We start from the raw sequence: 25,802 nt of genomic DNA on the forward strand, positions 1-25,802 counted from the left end.
TTTTTGTCTTTTTTCCTAAATTAATATTTAGATTTTGGAGGGTCGTCTTATAATCAGGGTCGTCTTATAATCGAGCAAATACGGTATTTTGTTTTTGTGTTAGGGGGACTCTTACCATAGTAGATAAAGCTTTAGTGCGTTGTAGGTTAATTTGGCTTAATGGTTCACTCGTCTGCTTCTGTCTTCTCACCCTTCTGTCATGCCAGGTGAAATCAGCCACCCCTGAGGGGAAACTAAAAAAGGAAACTCTAATGTTCCCATTAAGGTGTACAGATTGTTATAACTGCCCTAAGATAAGCATCCTTTTTCTAAATGTCCTAATTTTTGAGGTTTTTTTTATGTCTTTAGCCAAGAAATAGCTTATTTGTTACTTTAATTTCATATGTTGAGTAGGTGTGCAGATTGCCAGTCTTATCCAGCGTTTTTGGTACTATTAAAGCAAGAAATGTTTGGATTAATTAGTAGAAATGAGTTCATTAGCTTGCTTATTTTCGCATAAATTCAGACACTTTAACGTGCTACCATCGTAATATATTCATTCATGTTAAAGGAAACATTTTTTTGTATACAATCGCCTAATGTAGAAAGGATACATTTGAACTCCATGAATTGCTTATAAAAATGTATTTCATTTCAAATGGTAGTGCTATTCAGTGGCTTTAAGGCGAGTTCTGGTTAGGAAAACAATATTTCCACGTCCCTTGATTGCAGGTTCGGGAGGATGTTGCTTGAAGTTGATGTTATACTATACTAAACACGACTTGTAAGAGTTCTTTCACACAATCACCTACTCGGTAAAGTTTATATATTTAAATCTCCCTATGAAATTGGGTTTGTCTCCCTAAAGAGTTTAGTTTTAAAGCCATTTTGGTTTGCCAGGTCTAGTTAACATTTATAAAAATTTTATTTTACCCTGGTCCATTATTGAGAGACATGTTTAATAGCAACATTCTATTACATGCTATTCCTCATTAGACATGTCCAACGGTTTTTATTGTTTTACAGCATACATCCTTCACTTTAAACTCTATACGGCAGTGTTTGCTCATGTTTTAATAATTGTCGACAGGGGCTTAACTTGTGTTTTGTGTTGTGCACAAGCCGTAGGAATGCTGCCTGCAATGGATGCCTTCCAATAAACTAATATTATTACCGCCGTCAAGAAAAATCAGTGCGGAGTAATAACGTGGAACAAATGCTTCAAGCATGCTGTCAAAAAAGTGATGGAGTACATTAAGAGAGACATGAACAGCTAATAAAACAAACAAAGAAAAACCCTTGCTGTTCTCTTCAGAGAAATCTTTGTTTGGTCTGCCCTCGGTTTCTTACTTTGTAGCGAAGAATCTACTAATTCTTGTTCTGGTGCACCATGGGCCCTTTTGGCGAGTGTACTCTGCATTCACTGATCCTGTATTGATTTGGTTTAACATTGGGTTGTTACATGCTAACAATATGACCGTTCGTCAGTAGATACGCTTTCAGTATTCTCAAACAAAATGAGATATTGTCGGACGGGAAATCAAACACCTAGTGCTTGGAGAGCAACTGAAGTACACATGTATAAATGGAAAACCATATTTTAGAAACTACAGTGGGCTCTGTGTACTAGAAGCTGGTCTGGTGCATATTGTATAGGAAAAGTAGACCCATTCTATTCAAATAATTTTGCCTCACACATTATTATGAATAAAATAAGTGAACCCACAGCCACATGTAGCACATTTACCGTATTTATCGGCGTATAACACACACTTTTATAACTAAAATAAGAAGAGAAACCCTACCTGCGTGTTATACGCCGATTAAAAATTTGCAGCCACGTCTCCCTCGCTTCCGGTCCGGGCGGGGGTGCATGTTATACCCCGGTACGTGGTATGCGCCGATAAATACGGTACAGTATAAGATAGAACACATATACATGACTAATATGAAGCATTCTAAAACATGCAACATGCAATATTTTTGGAAACCTTTTACCTTTTAAACCATTGACGACAATTGATGTGCCAGGCATGTAGGTGCTGTTATTCACACTTTTTTCTAAAGAGCTTAGACGGCGATCAGCAATCGCCTCCTAATCTCAAACGATGTTGCCTTAGTAGAGCAAGAGACATGTTGCTTACTGATCACCATGTGTATGTTTGGTTTGATAGGGTAAATTGAATTGGTCCGGTTCAAAGATGTCCCAAATAGGACATGTGGCAGAATGACCAGATTTTGGAAAAAATGGTTTTGAAATAGAAATAATCCACTTATACTGATTGCCCTAGAACTTGCAACCCCCCAAAAAACATTGGGTACTTCTACACTATCTATTTAACAGGTTTTCTGTTAGCTTTTGAAGACGAGTGAAAGATTGAAGAAATAAGTCAGAAAATAATTTGTGTGGGTACGCTAAAAAAGGCAGAAGAAAACTACTGCTAAACAGCAACACTGCAAGAATGTTAAAACGGCCATTGTCACAAAGGGGTAATAACATTTTTGTTAGTCGCCCTTTAACCTCGTTGCAATTCTCCCAGTCAGAGCTTGATCTGTACATAGGGTTATATGAAAATAAATATTTATGCCTCTAAGTAGCATTTTATTCTGTTGAAAAGTAATTGTCTATTGAGATGCGTTGCATTTTCTGTGGCTGCTCACAGATGGTGGAGGGAACAGCTAGAAGCCTACATAGATGCTGTTAGCATGCACCTCAGCCAATCAGCTGTCACAATAAACAAATCTAGCTTTTCTTATCTTGCTGCTCCTGCGATTAGGTTATGATTAGGATCCCCTCTATTGATCAAAATTAATTTGCTTACTTGTATGATTGACTCTGCAAGCAAAGAAACCAGGTTATAACTTCTAAGCTAGAAGCCGGAAGCTAGCATCAGAGTTCTTCCAAACTAAAATAATTGAGCACAGGGCTTTATTGTTGGCTCTATATTTGAAGTATTTATCTTTTTTTCTAAGCAGATGTCTCTGTCTATAAGCTGTGTCTACTAACACAAAAAGCCTCTCTAAAATATGTATTTTGGGCACCTAGTTCTAATGGCTAATAGATGAGTCTGGTTGTCTTAATTTTGCTCCCGTTTTCTCTTTTGTTGTTAAAGAGTAAGGTATAGAGTTAGATAAGTACTTAAAACATTAAGGTCCGCTTTTCAGAGGACACATGGAAATGTCATCATTCTGTGCTATAGCTTGGAAATAACGTTTCTTACAAGGCATGATTTAAAACCATTATATAACTGTATGCACTGTGGGATCGTTTCTATCTACCCTCTAGGTACTTTAGAATCTGACATAAGGTACACAGTTTAGGACTCAGACTTTTGCGTTATTCAGGTGCCATTACGAATCTATGTCCTAGATTTCTACATTGATTTTTCAGACTGTTTATTTGTATTATGTGTATTTGTAAGATCTAGCCAGTATTCATGATAGGAATGGTTTGACAGTGATGATGTGATTGGCATAGTCATTAATTATTTTCAGAGCTCTAAATACCCACGTAGATTACATGATTCCAGCGTAGAAAGTGCAGGGGAATGTCAATCACAAGGTCCACATTATGTAGGAAGACATTTAGTAGTATTGGTAGTACTGAGCACTTACTGTCCTCTACGTAGAAAGGGGAAGCGAGTTGGTTAAAAGGATTTTTAACAAATTGCAATTTGAGGAAGCACTTAAAATGGGAGAAGATAATGAAAGCTGTAGTTTATGTGCATTTGAGCTCACACTAAGGGAACGCAGCTTTGGGAAAGTTAAGATGTCAATTATGACATACGTATAAGAATGAAATAAGTTACTGTTTGCATGAACTTGTAAGCATTACATTTTGTATTTATTTCCCACCTTGTTCATTTTACTGCTCCTCCACCTTTCCACATGTTTATATGTACAAAACTGCACTTTTTTTCATGAAGCACCTTCAAATTGTTGACTTGAGCGAGGGGCGTTGCTCAATGTCGATCGTTTCTTATGTGTTTCACTGCAACAAATCCATCAGTGTTGTAACAATATGACTTTTTTATATTTCTTATTATCTTAGCTTTGATGGACAGAATCACCTAAATGTATTAATCGTGTTTAAATAATTGTAAAGGATATCCTGAATTTGCAGTAATATTCAGACATATAATTAATAATGTTGTATTACATCGTGCAAGTTTTTTTCAGCCACCGTTTTCTGAGGGGAAGCCTTTATATTTATTGGCATGTTCTACTTTTCAGTGGTTGATGTCATGATAACAACTTTCTTTTCTACAATGCAAGTTTATTAAGGAGCACTACTTTCAGTGTCTTCTTTTAGGTGATAGAATTGCTCTAATATTGCTTTATCTATAAAAAAAAATAAAAAAAAAATAGATGGTATGTAAAAAGAACTTTAAATGGCTCATGAAAAGTGATAGATTTGCTAGAATAAAATGGAACAGTGCTGTGTTCTTTATTTTGCCTGTGTGGGCCATCATACTTACAGAAAAAAATGTTAGCTTTATAAACTAACAGAGTTCTGCTATGAAAGAGAATATTGAATACTCTATTATAAGAAGATGCCCAAACTTTGGATCCTAATGAAAGAAAGAAGAAAATGCCTAAATATAAGACAGCCCTATTGGGGGGAAAAACAACCCCCAAACCACTTTTTGCTTTTGATCTGTCTGTTCTTTTACTCCAGTGACTAAACCATGGTTATTTTTATACAGTTGCATTTTTTTGGTAGTAGAACCAGCTGTAGTGGAGTAGAAGTAATTTATACTATTTATACTGTAATAAGTACATGTCTTGGATAATTGCATTTGACTTTTCTTCAACCAATTCCATTTCATACCTTCATTTGTGCTTGCCTTAGATCTAACCTCGCTTGACTGGGTTTTTATATTGACGTTTCCTCTGACACACAAAGGATACATAACCCTCTCAGATAGATAGTAATAACATGCATACATAATGATCACTAATAATGCTCAAGTATGTAGTACCTCCCTAGAGGTCTACATAAATAGTTACAAACTTTGCCTAACATTTGTAAAAAAAAATGCATCACAGAAGGAAGAGAAGAGACACAGGGTTTTTTTTAATAAAATGTGCCTGCAACACTGCCTATAATTAAGATTTTTTACAGAGACCAGGTGGCATTCTTTGGATATAGATGATGCCTAGCATGTTCGTATACGGACTACAATCACTAGATGGCACAGTTTTTAAGAGTTTTTCTAGAGAAGGACGGGACAGGCAGTAGCTGGAGCTAGGCACATGTTTATTGTTTGTGGCAGTAGATAAGTGAGCACTCTGAATTGTGTTCAGTGCCAAAAGGAGACTTTGCACAGTCCTGCATAGTGGTAAAGCCACACTTTGAAGTGAATTGTCCCAAGCTAATATTGTTTGTAACTACTGGTAAGAAAAAAAAACCTAAAACCCAAAGAATGCTGTCTTTTCACTGAAATGTGTTAAAGTGAAGTATTGTATTATAATGAAGAAAACATTCCCAGTTCTTTCATGCTTCTGCTTGCTTCTCACCTGTCCCGCAGTTTTAAATTCTTATAGCTTTAAATTTTTATTTATATATAACTTTTATCATTTTTGGCTAAGATGTACAGTTTCACCATAGACAACGGCAAATCTGAGTGATATTTTATGTAAACTGAGTGATGAATTCCTTTCACTTAATGAATGTTTTTAATACCGGACTCTAGAACTTTGTAAGGTCCCCAAAACCATTCTTTGAATTTACATCCTTTAGAATAATGATGCTCCCAACGTTGGATTATATGATCATATTGAGTCCTAATGTGTCTGTTTAGATTTTGAGTTAATTGTTAAAAATAACCCTTTTAAAATCATCAGGTTTATTATGTTCTCCTGTTATGATGCAATGCAGTGCATATGTTTTTATTTATTGTATAAAAGTTCATTAATAGGTCAATTGAGCTATTTTCCTATTATTGTGTTGTATTGGGAAGTTGTAAGGTGCATAGGAATGGCTTTATATAGTTCCTTATTCAAACAGTGATGTGTTTTTTATATTGGATATATGATTTAATTGCTCACGTGTTACCACAATTTCTTTCAGGCAATATACAAGGAGCCACAATAGTAGATGCCCTTGACACACTTTATATCATGGAAATGAAAGATGAATTCAACGATGCCAAAGAGTGGGTGGAAAAAAACCTAGAGTTCAGTGTGGTAAGTTGTTATTATCTGTATAATTTAATGTACTCTTTACATGTTTACACACTAAAACTAATGTTACTCTAATCTGTATCGATTGGATTGAATATGTTGGAAAGTAGTTTTTGCTAAGAATTTACAGCTAAAATTCTAATGCTATCGTAAACAGTTGGGGGAAGAGTACTCGTGTGCGCATGAGGCTAATAACCTTGAGTTCATTTGGGAAGCTTCTCCAGGCATTGGTAGGGGTACAAATTTTGTTAGTAGGAATGTTGTCTTTCTACGACTCTGCTTTGCTTTTGTTAAAAGGAACTGCTCTTTTAATAAATGTTGGTTGGTTATTCTAAATGTAATGTAGCTTCAGTTTTTTTTAAGCGATAGGTAGCATGCTATTACCAGTGTTCCTCGTTACAAAAGGTTGTCTCATAGACTGAAGTCCATGTCACTAAAATGTTTCTATAGCCCCACAACTTGAACTAATGGAATTATGAGCGTTCTGAGAGTGTTCCTTTTAGATCATTTGTAGGTAACTTGTTCATTTCAGTAACTTCTCAGCAGTGTACAGGAATACTAATTACGAGCATGTCAAATAGATTCTATCTGCATATTCTCACGTGAACTGGATAGCGTTTAAGAACTGCTATCTCTGCACATGAAGAACTCTTGGGCAATAAAGAGAAATTAATCCTAGGACACTGAATTCTCAGCACAACATCAGATGAGATGAGACATGCGGCGTTTGTAAAGCGAAGATCTTAAATATTTTAGCATTAGTTTCTCCGCGTAGCAAACCTCTCAGTGTTTGCATAGTGACCCTTCTCAAGCATCTCATAGTTAATTGTCTATTCAGAATGCTCAGTATTGTGCCTGGGTGTACCTCTGTTGCTTTATGAATATTTGAATGATTGTAATGCTCTTTGTCATTGTATAGTACCTTCAAGCAGAGTTGTAAATCATCCAAATAATCTCTGCTGGTGTGAAAGGATTCTGAATAATCACTGCATAAAAGCAGTCCGCAGCCTTAAAGCTCTATGTATATTTTAATTTCAGGAATACTTCTAATGTAATCAAATGTTATTGCAGCTGGCAAAACTGTAGGTTCTTTCATGTATCTTATCTGAAAGATGAAATGGATTGTTATGTACTACCACTCCTGTAATGTAAAATTATTCTTTAACATGTGACATAATGACTTTTTGATTGCACGCTCTATAAATTATATGTGACCGTAATCTGTGAAACCAGGTTTCAGTGAGCCGACACATTGCCTTGTATTAGACTACACACCGAGTTGTTTTGTGTGTGATGATATCCAGTTAGAATTAAAACAGTCTATAAATATCTAGAACAGCATCTCACAGGAGACTACCCACTATAGCACAAAGGGTTTACTAAAGGGAGAGTTGGCATTAGAGTTTTGGTTCCAATTCCCTCACTTCACTATTCATTATAAAAGGTGTGAGGTTTCTCTAGTTTGAAGCACTGAGCTAGCCTTGCGCAATCCTTAATTCAGTGACACAGGGCCACCCAAGCTCTTCCTGCAGGAGAAGCTCACTAGAGGTCCAAAATGTATAGGGACTTCAAGAATCTGAAACCATAACTCCTACAAATTATCCCTTTTAGTGAATAAAACCTAATGTCTGAACATTTCTTTTTTTAGACAAATATACCCTCGTAATCTGCTAAATGTCATTTTTCTGATTTATATATAAACTGGGATCTGCTCTAGCCTAGGAAACCCAGATTCTTCTTCATTAACCCCTTAAGGACAATGGGCGGTCCCTAAACCCATTGAAAACAATGCATTTTGAGCCCATACATGTATGGGCTTTGTCATTAAGGGGTTAAAGGATGACAATAGAATACACATGTGGTATTTTCTTTAAACGTCTACATTATTATTTCATTTATTTGCTGTCATAAAATTGAATTTGGCAGTTCAAAGATTAAATTAATACTCAATAATGTCTTTTCCATTTTGGACAGAGGTCGTGCAGATACTACATAAGAGCAAAATAATATATGTAATGAAATGTAATATGTAATGTAGTTTTTTTTTACATTTTTTCCCCCCTATACTGTCATGTGGAGACAACATTGTTGACACAGATTTTTATCATCTTACTATAAGTGCTTTGGAGGAAAACCTCAAATTTAGATATAAAAAGATAAGGTAGCACTGCATGGAGACGTGTTACCTGTAAAGGTTAGACGGTAATCTCTAGAGATTTTGTTTCATGTAGTTTGCTGTCATTTTTACATGTAGAACAATCTTTTTTTTACTGAACACTCTTCATGCCTGTAAGCCACTATCGTCAAATTCACTTAAAAAGCAGTTGATGTAGTTCAAGTGTAAAGAAAGTTATTCATCAAACATTTCATTACATTTTAGCTCAATGAACTAACCGCTGTGCTCATTTAATTCAATTATTCAAACCTCTTTTTTTTAAAGTAGACGGTTTATAAAAAAACATGTGAAAGAAAGGCAATTTAACTTCCATGGAGCGAGAATTGAATGTAAGACCATAAAATCCAAGAGTTGGGAAAGGGTTTCCTTGGTTACTTGTTAAAATAATTCCAAGTAAATTTTAAGCGTTTGAAAACACCAAGTGTTTGTGCATAGTCTTTTAGGACATTCATCAGTTGTGTCTTAAAACAAAACTGTTGAAGACTTAAATTCTGTAATGTGTGTTGTTAACAAAGATGAAGGAAAAACTAATCAATATTTATCGTCCTAAACGAGCAGTTATATCCCCTACCCCTTTTCTCCTTTCTATTTTTCCAGTAGCCATTAATTTCCTTTGCTATCATTCTTTTGTTCCAACAGTACTTTAGGAAAAAAGAATGTGGCTCAGGTATTGGTTGCCTCCTGATGTCCCAAGTTCCTTCAATAAACCTGACTAGTAAGGAGCACAATATGACTTTGCTTGCTATATAAATGTGTGACTTAACAGTTGCTGTGCCCAAATACTCAACAAAAGGTAAATTTTTGAACGTGATGAATAAATCTTGCATTCGATATACAGTGCTAAAGACCTTAACAATGTATTGGGTAGTTTTATTTCATACTTTGACAAATCAGAGGAAACCTCTCTCTTCTTGAGTATTTTTTTTTTTTTCTTTTTTTCATTTGGTTTTTAATATGAAATACAACGCAAAAAAAAATCACAGTACAATAAATAAACATACAACATGTAAATCATACAATAAAAAAGACTCACAAGTACAGGCACAACACTTATTGTGGATTCCATTATTTCATAGATTTTTGTATATGGATATACTGAATATGTACGTTTGGACTCTTTTGGGGTTTTAGAGTTTGCTTATATATATATTTTTTTTTATTATTATTATTCCGGCCATAGTATTTCCTTAGCCTAAATCCAAAGAGATAAGTATGAAGTGTCTAATCAGGCCTATTTCCAGTCTAATTTGCCCTCTAGGATAGTTTTAATCCACTTTTCCCATATTTCCTGAGTTTTAGTAGTTCCTCTATCTTGTGTTAGGATCAGCTTCTCCATATAGCATTGGTGTAAGATTTGCGATCTTACTTTTGTCCACAATATTGGATCTGAGGATCTCCAATTTCTAGCTATTACTTCTTGAGTAATTCATCACCTCATCTGTATTGTTTTGGTCCACCATACCCATACCTGGCAACTTTCTTGATGAGCGGACCGTAAGGCGCTTTAGATATTAACACTTTAATAGCCCGTTGTGAAGATTCTATGTATTGACTCTCCAAACGTGTTAACCAATGGCTCCAATAGCCGTCCACATGGAAAGCTTGAGTTTTCCTTATTTAGAGATGCATTTCATTGAGGCAATTGCATTAAAGCAGTGGTATCAATCATGGCATACTGGCAGCAAAAGCACCAATTTGAAGTTTAATGTATGATCACAGCAGCGTAGAATAGAAATGAGTCGGTTCTAGGCTGTATGCCTTTGATAATCTTCCACTTCACCCTAAGGTTGGGGCACACAGCCTGAAACTCTGGGTCAAACCAACTAACTCTGACCGTCATTGTTTTACACCTTATATCAGGCATGATTGTAACGTCTTCGGGAAAGTCCTCTGATGCTACAGCACACGTTTTGTTCATTGTACCCTTTTGTATTAGTGCTTCAGAATATGCTGGCACTTAATAATAAAAAATAATAACCTCTTCATTTCCCGAAGGCTCCCATAGGAACACAAAGACCGCGAGGCTGTATTAAAACATTACTGTAGGCCAGCTCTTATAATTAAAAGTTTTCTAAGGAGTTGTATACTAAGTCCTCATTTAACCTTCAGATGTCAAAATAGAGCAATAGGCTGAATTAGATCTCGGATATTTGCACGTTGCTTCTATGAAAAAAACAGACAAAATCTTATGGCTAGAGATGAAATGTGCATTTGTTTACCCTCTATGCAAAGAAAAGCTACAGCTATTTTAAAAAGGCGAGCAAAAGCCACACTTTGATATTTAGTCAATCTGCGATATTACAATGTAACAAAACTATGAAGTTTTGCAACATTCCATAATTTCTCTTCAAACAAGTAGTTATTTAGGTAGTACCCATCAGTTTAAGCATTTGTAATACAGAGTGCTTGTATTTTTTTCTCCCCATGAGCCCCTCGGGTGTAGCATGGCGCCCGTGCCACTGGCACTGCTAGAGTCTCTCTAGTATAGGTTAGAAACGCCATCCTTGCCAAGCAGGATGGAGCTGTGCTTTGAAGTTGTACCAGAGGAATTGCTTTAGCACCTGTGGCACTAGGACATTAGTTAGCCAAAGGCACTGAAATCACTTGGACTCTGATGCAAGCACTTGGAGCCCTGAAAGAGTCATATACAGCATGCTTAAACTATTTTGAAGTTTAGACGTTTCATCTAACCTCCCTGTAAAACGCAAGCCTTACCTTGAAAACAAACCTGTATAATGTATGCATGAAAACTAAGCTGTGTTCTGTGGTTTCAAATAAAGCATGGCCTTATAGGTATTACTGAGAGATAGGACATACTGCATATTTTTATACTGTTTTTATACATATTTTTATAATGTTTAAGTCACGGACTGCTTCTGTGAACTTTATAGTCCAAGCTATCGATTGTCATAAATGTAGGAAACTGTTTTGTGCTCGTAAAGCAACTGAGCAATACTGAACGAGCAACACGGCTTCTAAACTTACAAGAGTTACAGGTAAATATTGTGGGGATAACAAGATGGTATGGACGGTTTAATCTCCATATGCTAATATTATTACTCAACTTGAACATTGGACCACTTTTTGCCACAGAGCTACAGACAATATGAAGATAATTGGATTGAAAATCTAATAGTTTAATTGAAAAGCATTCTAGTTTTAAAAATCCTTATATTGGTCATTAGAGTGTATAAAACAAGTCTTTCTGATCGTAGATTTTCTGCCTTAAACTTTTAAGATTTGTTAACTGATAGTTAACTGTGCAGTTATTATCTTTTCATTTGTTAAGATGTATCTATCCATGTTACGCACCAACTCTATTGAAGCTTCATTGTGTGCTTCCTTTACTAATCTTCAATAAATTTCAATTAATTTTGCATTCGGATTATCCCCATTTGTCTTTTTGCAAATTAAAAATTCAAAAGCCTTGAAATGTGTGAAGAATATGGCAATTCTTTGTAGTTAGCGGCTCAAGTATACTTTGAAATGTTTCGATTTGTTTCTCCTTATTTTCATTTTTCCCTCTTATCTTATGTCTCAATATTTTCATTTTGCAGGATGAGAAATATTTTTCTGAGGATCTCCTAGCTTAGGGTTTTACTAGCGAAGCCATGGTGTTTGACCCATCCATGGCTATCAGCATGTTAACCTGTTAGACTATGATGCCAGAACTTTATGAAAAAGAGTAGAGGGACTTTTAATAACGAACATTATATTCTATATTATGTTATTCAATAACATTGTTCAGTTCTCTATTACTAGTTCAGTACTGCTTGTCTATAATTTACGGTGCATAAACCCACTGCTTTGTCTTTTTGCAGAATGCAGAAGTCTCCGTATTTGAGGTCAATATCCGTTTTGTTGGTGGCCTGTTGTCTGCTTACTATCTCACAGGGGAAGAGGTAAGTGCACCAAATATGTAATCTGTATGGGCAAGTACAACCACATAATGAACTTCATAATTACATTAAAATGAAATGTTGGTGAATTATGGCACATGCATTACATCCAAAGGCGAGCGAGATCCTTATGTGCAAGATGATGAGGCTCTCAGGTGGAGACTTCACTGTCTTCATTCAAGGACACTCACATTCTCATCCTAGGTCTTGCTTTTTGTCTAAGAGGAGGATAGAGTTTTTAGGGACCGTCTAACATTTCAAATAAAGGTATATGTTTAATGTTTTAGTAATGCTGTGACCTTATTCTACTTCTGCCTGTGCACCTCTTCTAAACACGTAGAAACCTTATCTGTGACATCCTTTAACTTCTCTCTAATTCATGGGAGGGAAAAAAAATCAGTCTTCGATCTGGAAGACTTCGGTTCAGGATAGCTTTGTCTATTCCATGCATATTTGAGAAATAAAGGAACAAAGTTGTATGCAAACAAATAAAATCACTTTGCTGATTAAAGACTATTTTCTTTTTGGAGGCCCAGGACAGCACCCCAGATGCCCCCTCACTGCAAAGCCATGGGATATGTTGTCATATAATGATACTTTAAGGAACTCATTGCCCATTAAAGCCGTTGGAGAGATCAAAGATCTCTTTCGTAACCAGCCCTTTGACCCATTGAGCAGTGGCACAATAGGGGTCAGCCAAAGGGAAATGTGCTTCCCAGCTTTTTAAGAGGTTGACTGTTGCCTAGGCCTCTAAGTGCCAGCTCATTTTGTTTTTATACATATATTTCCTTTTTCTGTTTCCAGGAAGAGTTCTTAAATATATGTTCTTTGTACTGCAGCGCTCCTATTGACATTAGTGGGAGGTCTGGAGCACACGTGCTGCGCTGCTACATAAGTACTCTTCATGTTTTCAGTATACACAGTGAAGGGGAGGAAGAAACCGAGCCAGAACATCAATCAGTTAGGGTGCATTTAGTGGTGTATTATTGTAATTTTATATTATATTTTACAACATACATTTATGACAAAAACAGCATATTATAGTAAGTCTGGAAATGTTTCTAAATATATATTTCTATATACTTATATGAAACATTTTTTTGCTTTTATTATTGACAATTATATGGGTAAGTGAGATAGACGTGAAATAAATATATATATGTATGTATGTGTGTGTATATATATATATATATATATATATATATATATATATATATATATATATATATATATATATATATATATATATATATATATGTATGTATGTATGTATGTGTGTGTGTGTGTGTGTGTATAATGTTCACTCTTATTGTTTATTTTCCCGAACAAGTGGATCAGCATAATAATTTTACAAAATACATTTAAAAAAAATATATTGCCAAGTTACTAACAAAACAGATCTAGTTTCAATACATTCCCTTAGGTGCTTTACAAAAAAAAATCAGGTTAATGTTTTGATCTTGACCCGTTTAAGTTTCTGCGAAATTTGTAGCACTTGTGGAAATTGTTCCCCCTTGTCATTTTTTTGTCATGGCTGACAGACAGGAGGAAGCTTGTGGGAAATAGTTTGTCATCCAGCATGACAGGCATTGCATGAACCAATGTCAGCTCTCACCAAATAGGTCGATTACAAAAGTAAGAACAGCTTTTAGGATGGCATAAACATCCATTGTTGGTTTAGATCTGACAGATGTAAATGCCAGCAGTAAAACTTAATTATCTTAGTAACAGAATATGGTTAATTTTACAAATGCATCCCAGAGGGGCCTCTGTGACCACCAGTCATTTTAGAATTGATAGCCCATCTTGGCATAATGCTCCAGACACTACTCTACACTTGGCTGTATACCGACTTTGGGAAAAATGCAAAGAAACTTCCAGTAAGTAACATATAATGTTTCTTACTAGGTCTCCAAATACTTAAAGGGGAACTGTCACTTCCACCACTTTTAGCAAAATACATTCATTTGTTAAGCTACATTTTGTGTATTTTTGTAGTAAGTATAACTATTTTGGAGATACTAGATCCCACCCCCCTTATTTACTTTACTTTTTTTAACCTTAAAATAGCTGCACCAATATGGAGCAATATATATATATAATATATATTGATGTCCTGAGGAAAGTCGGTAATGACTGAAACGTCGACTTTGTTTGAATAAAGAGAAATTGTTAATTTAAAGACCTGGAGTGCTGACCATCTTTTGAAAGTGCTTTATATGGAAACTGCTGGTTACTAGCACCAGGCTTGGGAAACTTGGAATGGCGTGCAATGGACTTTGTGAGTAAATATAATATTTATAGGTTATTTAAATCTGTAAGAACTCTTACCTTCATTCACTATATTCGACCATATAAGGTAGAATTGGCAGATCTAGTAGAAAAGTGAGTACATAACCCAAGAAAGTAAACTCCTTGTCTTCTTCTTTAAAAAGTTAACACATGTAATTTTTACATTATCATATGTATGAAATCACAGTTCAAATAGTTTTTAAAGGGACAGTATGCATTCTATAATGGAAATGATGGCTACCAGATTCCTTTAAATTTTCATGGTGCCCCTTGCATGGGACGTTCTGCAAAACCCTCATATGTAGTTGCCCCTTCCTGTTTGTGTGTGTTCGCACATGCTATAGTCTCCTCCTGTCAGGCCTAGTGCTGCAGGCAAGGGTCTAAGACCCCCATGTGCATGAGTATAAATCGATCCCAGTTATTGAAACAGGAGCATTTTCCTGCCACTGATTGGCTCCTTCAAGCAGCCAATTAGTGGCAAGAATCAGAGGGAGAGGATGGTGACTGCAGGGCTACAGTTTCTACATCTGGTAAGTATATTTTTCATATTTGGTTTCTGAAGAATGTACTGTAAGATTCATTACACTTTAGAAGGGCTGTCCCTTTTAATCTTGAACCATCAATATTTCTGAATACCACTGATCTGTCTGTATCCAGGTAGTCAGATTACAAGCTTTGTGGACTGTAGATATACCCGAGTCTCAGGATAAGTCTTGGATGTTTCGCATTGGTTGGCTACATATTTTTTAAGAAGATTTTAGGTGGCAATAAGTCATTTGTGGGTGGCACTAAAATACTTTGGGATATAGCAATTTTTTGGACTGGATTGTTTGGAGTATTGTTTAAACCTCTTTAAATTCATAGCATGCCTTCCAGAAAGAATTCTTCATTTTGCTTAGTTTAGAGATCACTATATGCTTCAATGCTTCTTCCTTCATTTATGTGTCTAATTCAAAGTGGCAGTTTAGTTACATAGTTGCTTTTATAATGGGTGCCTAATTTAATTTGATATTACGTTTTGAAGTGGAGAGCACAGGAAATAAAGATTGTACATATTCGATTTTGTATTACTTAAGTGGAATGAATAGCAGTCTTAATAATGCTAGGTCAGAGCTTTATATGCAAGTCACACAAGAATATTCTTTTCCGTTTTAAATTGGACAAATAAGCCAAACTGTTTTTCTCGTGGGAGACGGCACTCATTTAACTTTGTTAAACGCATTTAGAAATCCTGGTCCGTCCGCTTAATGTCCGTATACTTTTACCATAACTCCTAGATTGAATATGAATGGTCTGTCCCTTTAAGACATCCATTCCCAATCTGGTAGGCCTGAGACTAGTTCCTCAGCTTTGAAAATCGAACATGTCCCTGTTCGCATTCGACATTGCACCTGATACGCAAGTGTACATCGAGCCCCTTAACCCTTCTACTTTCCCTTTTGTAGATTTGAAATAAAGTTCTCTCTGGCTCAGTAAGAAATAAAGCAGTTACTTGTTATGGTCTAGTATGTTGCCACTGTAAATTTACAAATGGAGGCCGTTCCCCTGGTTTTATAACTGCAAAGTTTTACGGACAAGGACCTGCCTTCTCTTGATAACAGTTCAGAATCCCACCATGCCCTGCGGTGCTCAGCTAAAGCATCATATGCCTCTGTATATGAGAAGGACCGAGGGATGTTAACTTTTTGCACCAGGTGTGTCTTGGCCTGCGAGTGGGATGATGAACATTAAGGGAGGTTCCTCACTACATGGGGATGATCCCCATATACATCAATAGTCACCCCTTTTTTGGTCTGCCAATGTGCGACTTTCCTTTTCCTTCAGTTTTTTACCAGCGTTTCATCAGCACATTGGTAGGTTACCAACCTATATCACGTACAGGAACCCTGCTAGCTAAGAGATCCAGGAACATTTGTTTGCATTTTAACTTGAATCAGGAACTATCCTGGTCCAGCATCTGGAAATAGACGCCCACCTATGGAGTGGCAGGTCCTCCTGATACTTTGAAAACCATGTTTGGTAATAAGGCACTTGAAGATATCCCTTCATACACCAAGTGTAAGCTGACTGAAAATAACTTACGTGTGCAAGCAAGTTCAGATCCCTGTGTAACATAACACGAGACATAGTGCAAAGTAAATTGGCGGCTTACCAGAATTTACTAGAGTGGCAGTGAAGAATCATTGGAAGTGCTAGAAATAAGTTATTTTCTTTAGTCAAAAGGGTTTTTTTTTTTCCAAGTGTTAACTGGAAATTCATTCAAATATTATCAGATACCATGGTACGTATTGCATAAGATAAAAATCGGCATACGCCAAAGCCTCTTCACGATCTCATTCCTCATCTCCTTAACTATTCTTATTTTACAAATTTGTTATTATAGAACCCTTCCCTGAAATAGAAAAAAATATTAGGAATCACTAAATTGAGAGCTAACTCCCCAAGAAGTGGGCACAAGCATTAGTTATAAGGTACAGTTAAATCTACAGATTAGACACATAGGCCCAAAGTTATTTTGTTATGGGGCTGTCCAGCATCGTCTTTAAGGGACATTACCCTGCACGTATTTTAGGATATATCTAGCAATTGGAACAATCAATTAACTTGATATTATGAAGAGAATAGCAGCCTTAGAGCCTGATATGTCTGCAGTTGGATGACCTTTCATTGCATCTACACTTATATTACTTAATTCTATTACTTAATATTAATACCATACTACCTCTTGAGAAAAGCTGCTTTGCAACAGCTACCCTTACAACGCCTTTCATACACTTGGTAAGCCTATGTGCAGGGTTATGCATGTACTAACGTAAATTTGCTATGCATGTGTTAACTGCCCCATATAAACTGTACAACGCTGTGTAATTTATTGACACTTAATAAATTAAGAAAAAAAATAACTAGCAAGTACAGCAACATTAAGTCTAAACATTTTCTAGTCCTCAGTCTGTATAAATGGGGGAAGTGTCACCCAATCCTAATTTTGTGAATTTTTTTTATATATTTTTTAATATAAAATTACTTCTATTTTGTTATTCTGTATGTGAAAGCTGCCATCTGATACCACGTCACATCACAAGTTGCTGCCTGACCTCAAGATATTTGTAATAGCTTTACAGAGATGATACAGGCGCTCATGTGCTAAACCTTTCTGCTCTAAATGAAATTTTACATAAGGATCAGTTAAATTACGCTGGCTTTGCCCTTGGTGGAAGTAGATGAGATGTGGCATATGAGAAGTCTGCGCTACAATAACTAAAAAAAAAAAACAAGCCTTAAATTAAAATAACACATGTAATACATAGACATTAAAATGTCTTGCTATGTACCCGTCAAGGCACTTCGGACAATGCTCTACTGGGTGAATGGGAAAAGATTCCCACAGAAACACTCCAAAATCTTGTGGAGAGCTGTCATTGCTGCACAGGGGAGACCAGCTATATATTAATGTCTATGCATTTAGAATGCGATAAAAGTCCACGTTGGTGCAATGGGGAGTTTGATGAAATCACAAAGCCCCCCTTTGCTCGTAAGCAGGAGAATCATATTGGCACTGTCGTGTGTCTATAAAGAGTGAATCAACTGATTGGTGTGTTTCTGTTACATTAAATAACAGTTTGATGAAGATCAAGGCAAAAATGTTTGACTATATCATTGTCTGAATTGTCGAGCATTTGCATAATCAAATTGTCTATTTCAGGCATATGCATGTATAATAAAAGTATTTTTGGTCTAGCTTGTACAAGCCAGTCAAACCTTGACAATTGTTGATTGCCAGAGTGAATTCAAAAGCATGGTCGGCTAGGGTAGCAGCTTCCTTAATCTAAATGAGATGGATTGCAAGTGACAGTAGAATGATATTGTGAGCCAGGGGCTTCACTGTCTCTTACATTTCCATTTAAATCAAAATGCGAGTGCCGCAACGAATGAGCACAGCTAGAAAAGGAGCTTCTGCAGTCGCGCAGGGACGTGCACTAACTGCACTTTGCTTCGTACATCAGCAGTCTAGAAGTTTCATGAGTTGAATTACAAGGATGATGTTTTGTACATGTACTGATATGGGGTATTCAAACATAAGGGATTGCTTATTGTATGTGAAAGTCTCATCACTTTCTAAAAATATTGGAACACAGATTATCTAGTTACGAGGCAAACATTTTTCGTCATAGGCCATTAATAATGATACGTTGCATTTTATTTCTTCTACAAGTTTTGGAGAGCGGCCATATTTTGTCTGCGATTAAACTACTCATTAGGCATTCCCAACTCTTTTTACTAGCATATAAACCACTCCAGAAACTTTACGGTGGTTCCTAATGTTCTACCAGGTTTGTACAGGTATTAATAAAACAGAAATATCACAAACTACATTCTTGTAGAAGTGTATGTACTCATAACCACCATTGCCTTTTACAATGTAAAAGCCCCCCCACGCGAAAGCAGCAATGCCAGACTTAACACACTTAGTAGAGTTTTTAAAAAGAAATCCGGCATTGATCTAAAGCTAACAGGATATCTCCTGACAATTTTCCATATTTCTTAGAGCCATTAATGGCTCTAAGAAAGGCTTCGGCTTATGTGAGGTGCAGTTTTTTCCATAGCTGATCAGACGGAGACACAAACTCATGCTGTCTGTCTGCGCCTCAGCCATTCTTGGTACATTGGGGGGGGGGGGCACCTTTCACCCAATGACTGGCAAATTGTCTGGATTAACTTGGGCTTCCTTGACAAAAAATAACTTCAGTTTACTTTTAAAAAGCAAACACAATTTCCCCAGGTTGCGCATTGCACTGCCTTGTCTTACGTATTTGGGCTGGAACCTCTAATTCTAATGGATCTACCCTGTCAGTTAGATAAATATTTCTCCAGGAATAGGCAGATAAGAACTTTGAATATATTTGTACAGCATGATGAGATCACCTCTTGCAAATAGAAAGAAGTCTAGCTAGACACTTGGCACAGTTTGAATAGTTTTTTTTTTCTACCTTTGTTGCTTTTCTTTGTAGTCTTTCCAGTTCAATCACATATTTCTCATGAACTGGTACGAAAATCTGAGCCAATATATTCATATATTACTAAAAAGGCATTAGGTTCAGAGAAGAATGTTTACTTTGTACCACACTTAAAATAGTTAGCAATATTCATGTAAGTAATAAAATATATTCTTTGTCTTAGAGAGGTTTTACGGTAAATGTTGTCTTATAAGTATTAAAAAAAAAAAAAAAATTAAAAGAATGAAATTACCAAAAACCAAATTTTTTCCAACACATTTTGATAAAGCCCTTTTAGACATATTTGTGTTGGCACCTAGTGGCTTCTGTCCTCCCTTTGGGGAAATGTGTTTTTTGTTCTTTCTCTATCTGTCTCTCCTATATTATAAAATACTTTTAAGTACATTAACTCTTTCTGGTTCAGCAAAAAAAAAAAAAAAAATCACCCAGTAATCAATATTTATTTCACTTTGTTGTCCTACTTTTTCTAATAAGTTCATTCTCTAAGGTGAAGACCAAGTTGATTTATTGTTACGTGTCTTTTCTCATCTGCAGATGTTTGCAAATACAGTGATACGTTATAGTAACTCTTCTAGCTAGACAATGCCCTTTGTTTATCTCTAGTATGTTACGCAGATACATGTATTAGCATCTCTATAACTATATTTTGCCCCCCTATCTTTAGTCCCTTAAACACAACAATTTTGCAGAAGCTTGCTAGGGTCTAAGTTAGAAGAGGACCACAACACATTTCCTTCAGAGTAGAACCTTCAAGTCTCTGCTTATAGCGCAAAAGGAAAAGTTTTTAATCTTGGCCATTTCAAGCCTACTCAGCCCTAATGCTAAAGGTTGTTCTTAAACGTTTTGAAGGTTACATGCATGGAAAATGTTTTACTTCTATTAAGTAGATACTTACTTGGAATATTGTTATATTTTGTAAACGGGATTTAGACAACTAAGACATAAGCTAAGGATTAACATTATCCGTAGATTTGTCTATAGACTTTCCATTAGCTAAAGACAAGTAGATAGGTCCTTACAGAATATTCTGCGCACTGCACCATGGGAAGTTTTACTTGCATTCTTGACAGCTGCATTCTTACACACAATAAGATTGATATTTATTTATATTTTTTTTCAGCTATATGATTTTTTTTTTCTGTTAAGCGTTCATTCCGGGACGTACGAGTACAAACTCTTTTAATGCAAATGCTAAGAGTGGAATTTTCTTTAGGGTTACACATTTCTTAGAAAATGACATTCGCTAAACATCACAGAATACAATAATGGTCTAAAGCCGGATTTGTAAGTGTACTGAACTGAGCTTGCAGTGGATTCCTCTTGGTGTTTGAGTGCAGGATTTTGTGCTGCTATAGTTAATCTTTATAGCTACTCCATTAGATGTACAATGTCATTACAATTGTTGGTGGGGCTCAGTTGTCTGCTATTAGGTTTCTTTACTAAATGAACAGTGCTGTTTGGCTGTATCTTCACAGGGTGGGGTTTTGATAAAGGGTATACCAGGCACTCACCGGGGGCTGTTCCTGCTTGCACGGCAGGCCCCCTTTCGCTTTTTTCCTCACTGTCGTGACATTTTAGTCTATACAGGCAACCTTTTAGTCTATACAGGCCACCTTTTTTATTTATTGTATTTCCCATTGGGTTTTCTGGGGGGCTTGCACATGTGTAACACATTTTTGACGGAGATTTGCTCACATTGGCTATACCACAGTGGAGCCGACTTCCCGTTCTCCTACTCAGGTGGCAGAACCAAGAAGATCCAGTCGTCCTGCTTGCCTTTTGAGGTAAGAAGGAAGGGATCGCAGAGGAAAATCAGGAGCACTGCACTTTGCTGTGGCCTTTTGATGCCACGTTCTCATCTCCGCATCCTTTATGTATATGTGTATATATATATATATATATATATATATATATATATATATGTATATATAATATTGTGAGACTGTGAACCCCAGGGAGTTGATTGGCATGGCATCTGGGTACAGCTGCTATGCAAATTATACATATGGGTCCCTTGGGTGGAGCAATTGGAGAGCAGGGTGGGCCAATGCTCCGTTTCCCCATGCTGTGGAAATTCCATGCCGGGTTTTCCAGGAGGCAAGAAGTCTGCAGGATCCGATCCGGGATTTCTATGAGGCGGGCATCAGGCACAGGTGCTGGACATTAAAAACCCCTGGAGCCTGATACTCAGGGAGACTGTTGGGGGAAGAGGAGGTTTCCCTGTGCTCCCAGGGCAAGGAGAGGCCCTGAAGAAGACCATCCCTGAGCCAAGTGAGGCAATACCTGCCTGGACCTTTTGTGTGCTGTCTGGGGGAGGTTTTCCAGAGCCTGGTGTAGCTGGGTCTGGTTGGGAGGTTGAGGTAGTGAGTGATTAGGCTGGTCAGTCTAGACCAGCATAGTTAAGTTAGAGAGGGCTCCAATTGGGAGCTAGGTTTTATTTTTATGATTTGGTTTTTGGGGTTTCAGCAATTAAGAATAAAGTGCTGTTTTGTTCAAAGCTGCTGTTCCTGACTCTGATTGCCCTAGAGGACTGTGCTCAGGACCCCTAAAAGTGATATGTATGGCCCTCATGCTATAGGGTTTGTCACAATATATATATATATATATATATATATATATATATATATATATATATATATATATATATATATATATATATATACACACACACACACACATTCAGACGTCACAATATATCCTAATGTTTCAGCTCTGATGGGACCTAAACGCCTCTTTTTTCAATTATGTCCATGTTCTGCATCCTTAAAGTTATAATACCGTGTATAAAGAAAGCAGAAAATGGATTTATAAAACAAACCTACATTTCCTACATTTATTTATTTTTTCTTAATTACTTCTATACGTAGGCCATAACTCGGCAAAACAAAACAAAGCTCACTTTTGCCGCTTGAAATGTTGGGAGAAGTGTTAAAGCAAGAAATAGGTGTGACAATTGATGTTAAATGCTACATCGGCAGGCGTACCATTGTTTGTAGTCCCTGTGTGAAATTAACACATCCACGAAATGCAATAATAAAAACTGCCGACATCTTAATTGACAAGACACATTTTGTTACATTGCTTCACAGGTGACAAATAAAACAACCAACCTTGCTTTCCCACAAGTCCCTTTCTGCACATAACGGCAATAGTGCAAGCGATAGCAGCGTCTAGGGTTTGCAATCACTGCTTAATGTGTGACTTAATGTGCCTTCCACAGTGGTTTAGGAGCTGTCTGCTGTGCATGTCACGATACAAAGTCACTGAACGGCATTAGAATTAAAAGATAATTATATTTATGAGGCTGGCAGGGAGCAGCATTTTATGCAATGAGCAAGTAATTACTGCCTTACGTCCCACTATCTGTTAAGTCATGAAGCCTGCTGCAAGTGTCACATTTCATAGGAGTGTTTATGCCAGTAGCAGCACCTTTTATTTTTCTTTATGCCTCACATTAATATAGAGATTGCTTGCCGCTATAGGTTTTTTTTCTGGTTTTTCTTTTGTTCCGTGCTCAATAATAATGGAAAAATTGGGAACCAGATGCTTGGAGCTTAGCAGAGGGTCTGATAAAGGATACTTGTGATTACTAGCCAATCCTGGGATTGTTTATTGAGAAGGCAGCTGTCTTTAGGAAAACCGTATGAATACGCTTGACCTTTTCAGTGTACTGTTTGTGCATGTGTATTGTGCAATCTAGCCCTGTTTCTGTCTTGTGTCAATTTTTTGTTAAGATGGGTTAGCCAACAAAAAAAAAAATCAAGACAACAGTAAAGGCATAGTTTTAACGTCCCTGACACTCCTATTAAAGAATAATGCATATTAAAGAAGTCGGTGAGCTCTTTAGTATGCGTTCTTGTAGGATACTCACCTGACCTAGAAGCTGTAGCAGCTGCCCTCCTTCTCTGTGCGCCGACGTTTACTGACAGTGATTGGCCTCTTAAAACAAAGCGAGCACTAGAAGATGACTGGAGTTGAGTATATCACGTCCAGGGAGATGTGTTCAGTCAAACATATATATATGATTAGATAGATATACTGTATACACTATATGGACAAAAATATTGGGACACACCTTCATTATTGAATATAGGGGTTTCAATCGGACCCATTGCCACAGGTGTATAAAATCAAGCACCTAGCCATGCCATCTGCATTTACTAACATTTGTTCTGAAGAGCTTTATACATTTTAAGTGTGCTAGGATGCCTCCTTTGCAATGGCCATGCTAGACATTCCACAGTCAAGTGTAAGTGGTATTGTTGGAAAGGCGAGGCAATTAGGAACGGCAGCAACTCAGCCACAAAGTGGAAGACCGCATAAAGTCACAGAGCAGGGTCAGCAGTGCTGAGATGCATGGTGTATAAAATTCACCAATGCTCTGCTGAATTCATAGCTGAAGAGTTCCAAATTTCCACTGGCATTAATATCCGCACAAAAACAGTGCGGCGGGAGCTTCATGGAATGGGTTTCCATGGCCATGTAAGCCTCACATCACTAAGTACAGTAGCAAGCGTCAGATCATGTAATGGAAACAGTTTGAGGAAGGCCCTTTTCTATTCCAGGATGTCAGTGCTCCAGTGTCCAGAAAGACACGGTTGGATGAATTTCGTGTGGAAGAACTTGACTTGAAGAAGACATACAAATGAAGGTGAAAAGTAGAAAATTGCACTCAAGGGGGAAAATGTATACAGATAACAGCAAAACTATGGAAGACCGTTGTTCAAAGCCATGTTTTAATTCAATCGCTGATTGTCACAAAACTGGAAAAACAAGATACATATGATATACCCATCTGTCACCCAAACCTGTAATTTTATCAATAAATCATAAAGAAGGATCTATGGCTTGCGATTGATTTTATAAATTTTTCACATATCCTAAACATATACATACTAATATATATCTACTATATGGGACACCTGACCTATACACCAACAGGGACTTTCATGACATTGCAAATATATTTACATATACAGGCATTAATATGTAGTTGATTCCCCCTTTGCAGCTATGAAACCTTCTGGAAACAGCATTTGTGTGGTGAGGCAATCTCTGTCAGTTTATCCCAAAGGTGTTCCATGGGTTGGGATCAGGGCTCTATGGATTCTGGCCAAACATCCCCACAGAAACACTCCAAAATCTTGTGGAAAGCCTTTCCAGACGAGTGGAAGCTGTTATAACTACAAAGGGGAACCAACTACATAGTAATGTCTATGTAGTTAGAGTGCAATGTCATTAATGTCCCTGTGGGTGTATTGGTCAGGTGTCCCATATCGTGTATATACAGTAGATTTTTATTAGTATGTGTATGTTTAGGATATGTGAAGTGCTTTATAAAACTAATTGCAAGCCATGATTTATTGATGCATTTAAAATAACAGGTTTGGGGGACAGATGGGTATATCATATGTATCTTGTTTTTCCAGCTTTGTGACAATCAGCGATTTGAATTAAAACAAATGGTCTGTAACATGTCTTTGAAGAAGTGTTTTCTATAGTTTTTGCTGTTATAGGGGGGAGTATACAATTTTCCCTCTGTATGCGATTTTCTACTTTTCACAGATTCTCTTTTGACCTTCATTTCTATGTCTTCTTGAAGTAATTTGCAATCTGATATCACCTCCCATGTTTATCAAGTGGATCCATTTGTATCTCCAAGCCGCTTTTCTCTTAATAGAGTGAAAAATGAGACCAAAGATCAATTAAGAAAAATCTATTGCTGCCCAGATGTTATATATGCAGCAACTATCATTATTACATGTTCTACTTGACTAGTTAGAGTGCAAGCTAAGAGCAGGAATGTGTGTTAAGAAGTGTTTCAGGAAGTTAGAATTAAAGTTATCTTACTTTATTGTAAAACCTAAACAACATTAGTTTAGTTCTGTATAATTTGTGCTATGGTTAAGCACATTTAATACACTACATCATTTCAGGTGCCCACATGAGAGCCTCAAGCTCAGTCAGCGCTTAGGAGAGATTCTCTGATGTGCCTGACCAGCCCATGATCCCAACTGTGTCTGAAAATCATTACACTTTGGAAAGAAAGCGTTTTGGTTGCACAGACTAATGTGCTCAGACTCGGTCAATGTACTGGGACTGAAGGAACGACAATGGAGAGAGGGCTTTGCTGGCAGCCATGCTTTTATGTAATACGCATCCCTTGTTGTCTGGACTCCTGCAAAGGGCTAAATTGAGCATGTATATTACATTATACTTACAGGGTGGAAAATAACCATTTGCAGGAGGCTGACA

General features: G+C 36.8%; 1 protein-coding gene across 1 annotated transcript in view; it reads left to right on the forward strand.

The window, feature by feature from the left end:
* Window positions 1–25,802, forward strand: part of MAN1A1 (mannosidase alpha class 1A member 1) — a 118,137-nt gene that overhangs the window by 44,781 nt on the left and 47,554 nt on the right. The window contains exons 3-4 of the mRNA XM_053461322.1: window positions 6,053–6,168; window positions 12,163–12,243. Of these exons, the coding sequence (XP_053317297.1) occupies window positions 6,053–6,168; window positions 12,163–12,243 (197 nt within the window). The remainder of the gene's footprint in view (window positions 1–6,052; window positions 6,169–12,162; window positions 12,244–25,802) is intronic.

The sequence above is a fragment of the Spea bombifrons genome, chromosome 3 (assembly GCF_027358695.1).
Source record: "Spea bombifrons isolate aSpeBom1 chromosome 3, aSpeBom1.2.pri, whole genome shotgun sequence".
NCBI lineage: Eukaryota > Metazoa > Chordata > Amphibia > Anura > Pelobatidae > Spea > Spea bombifrons.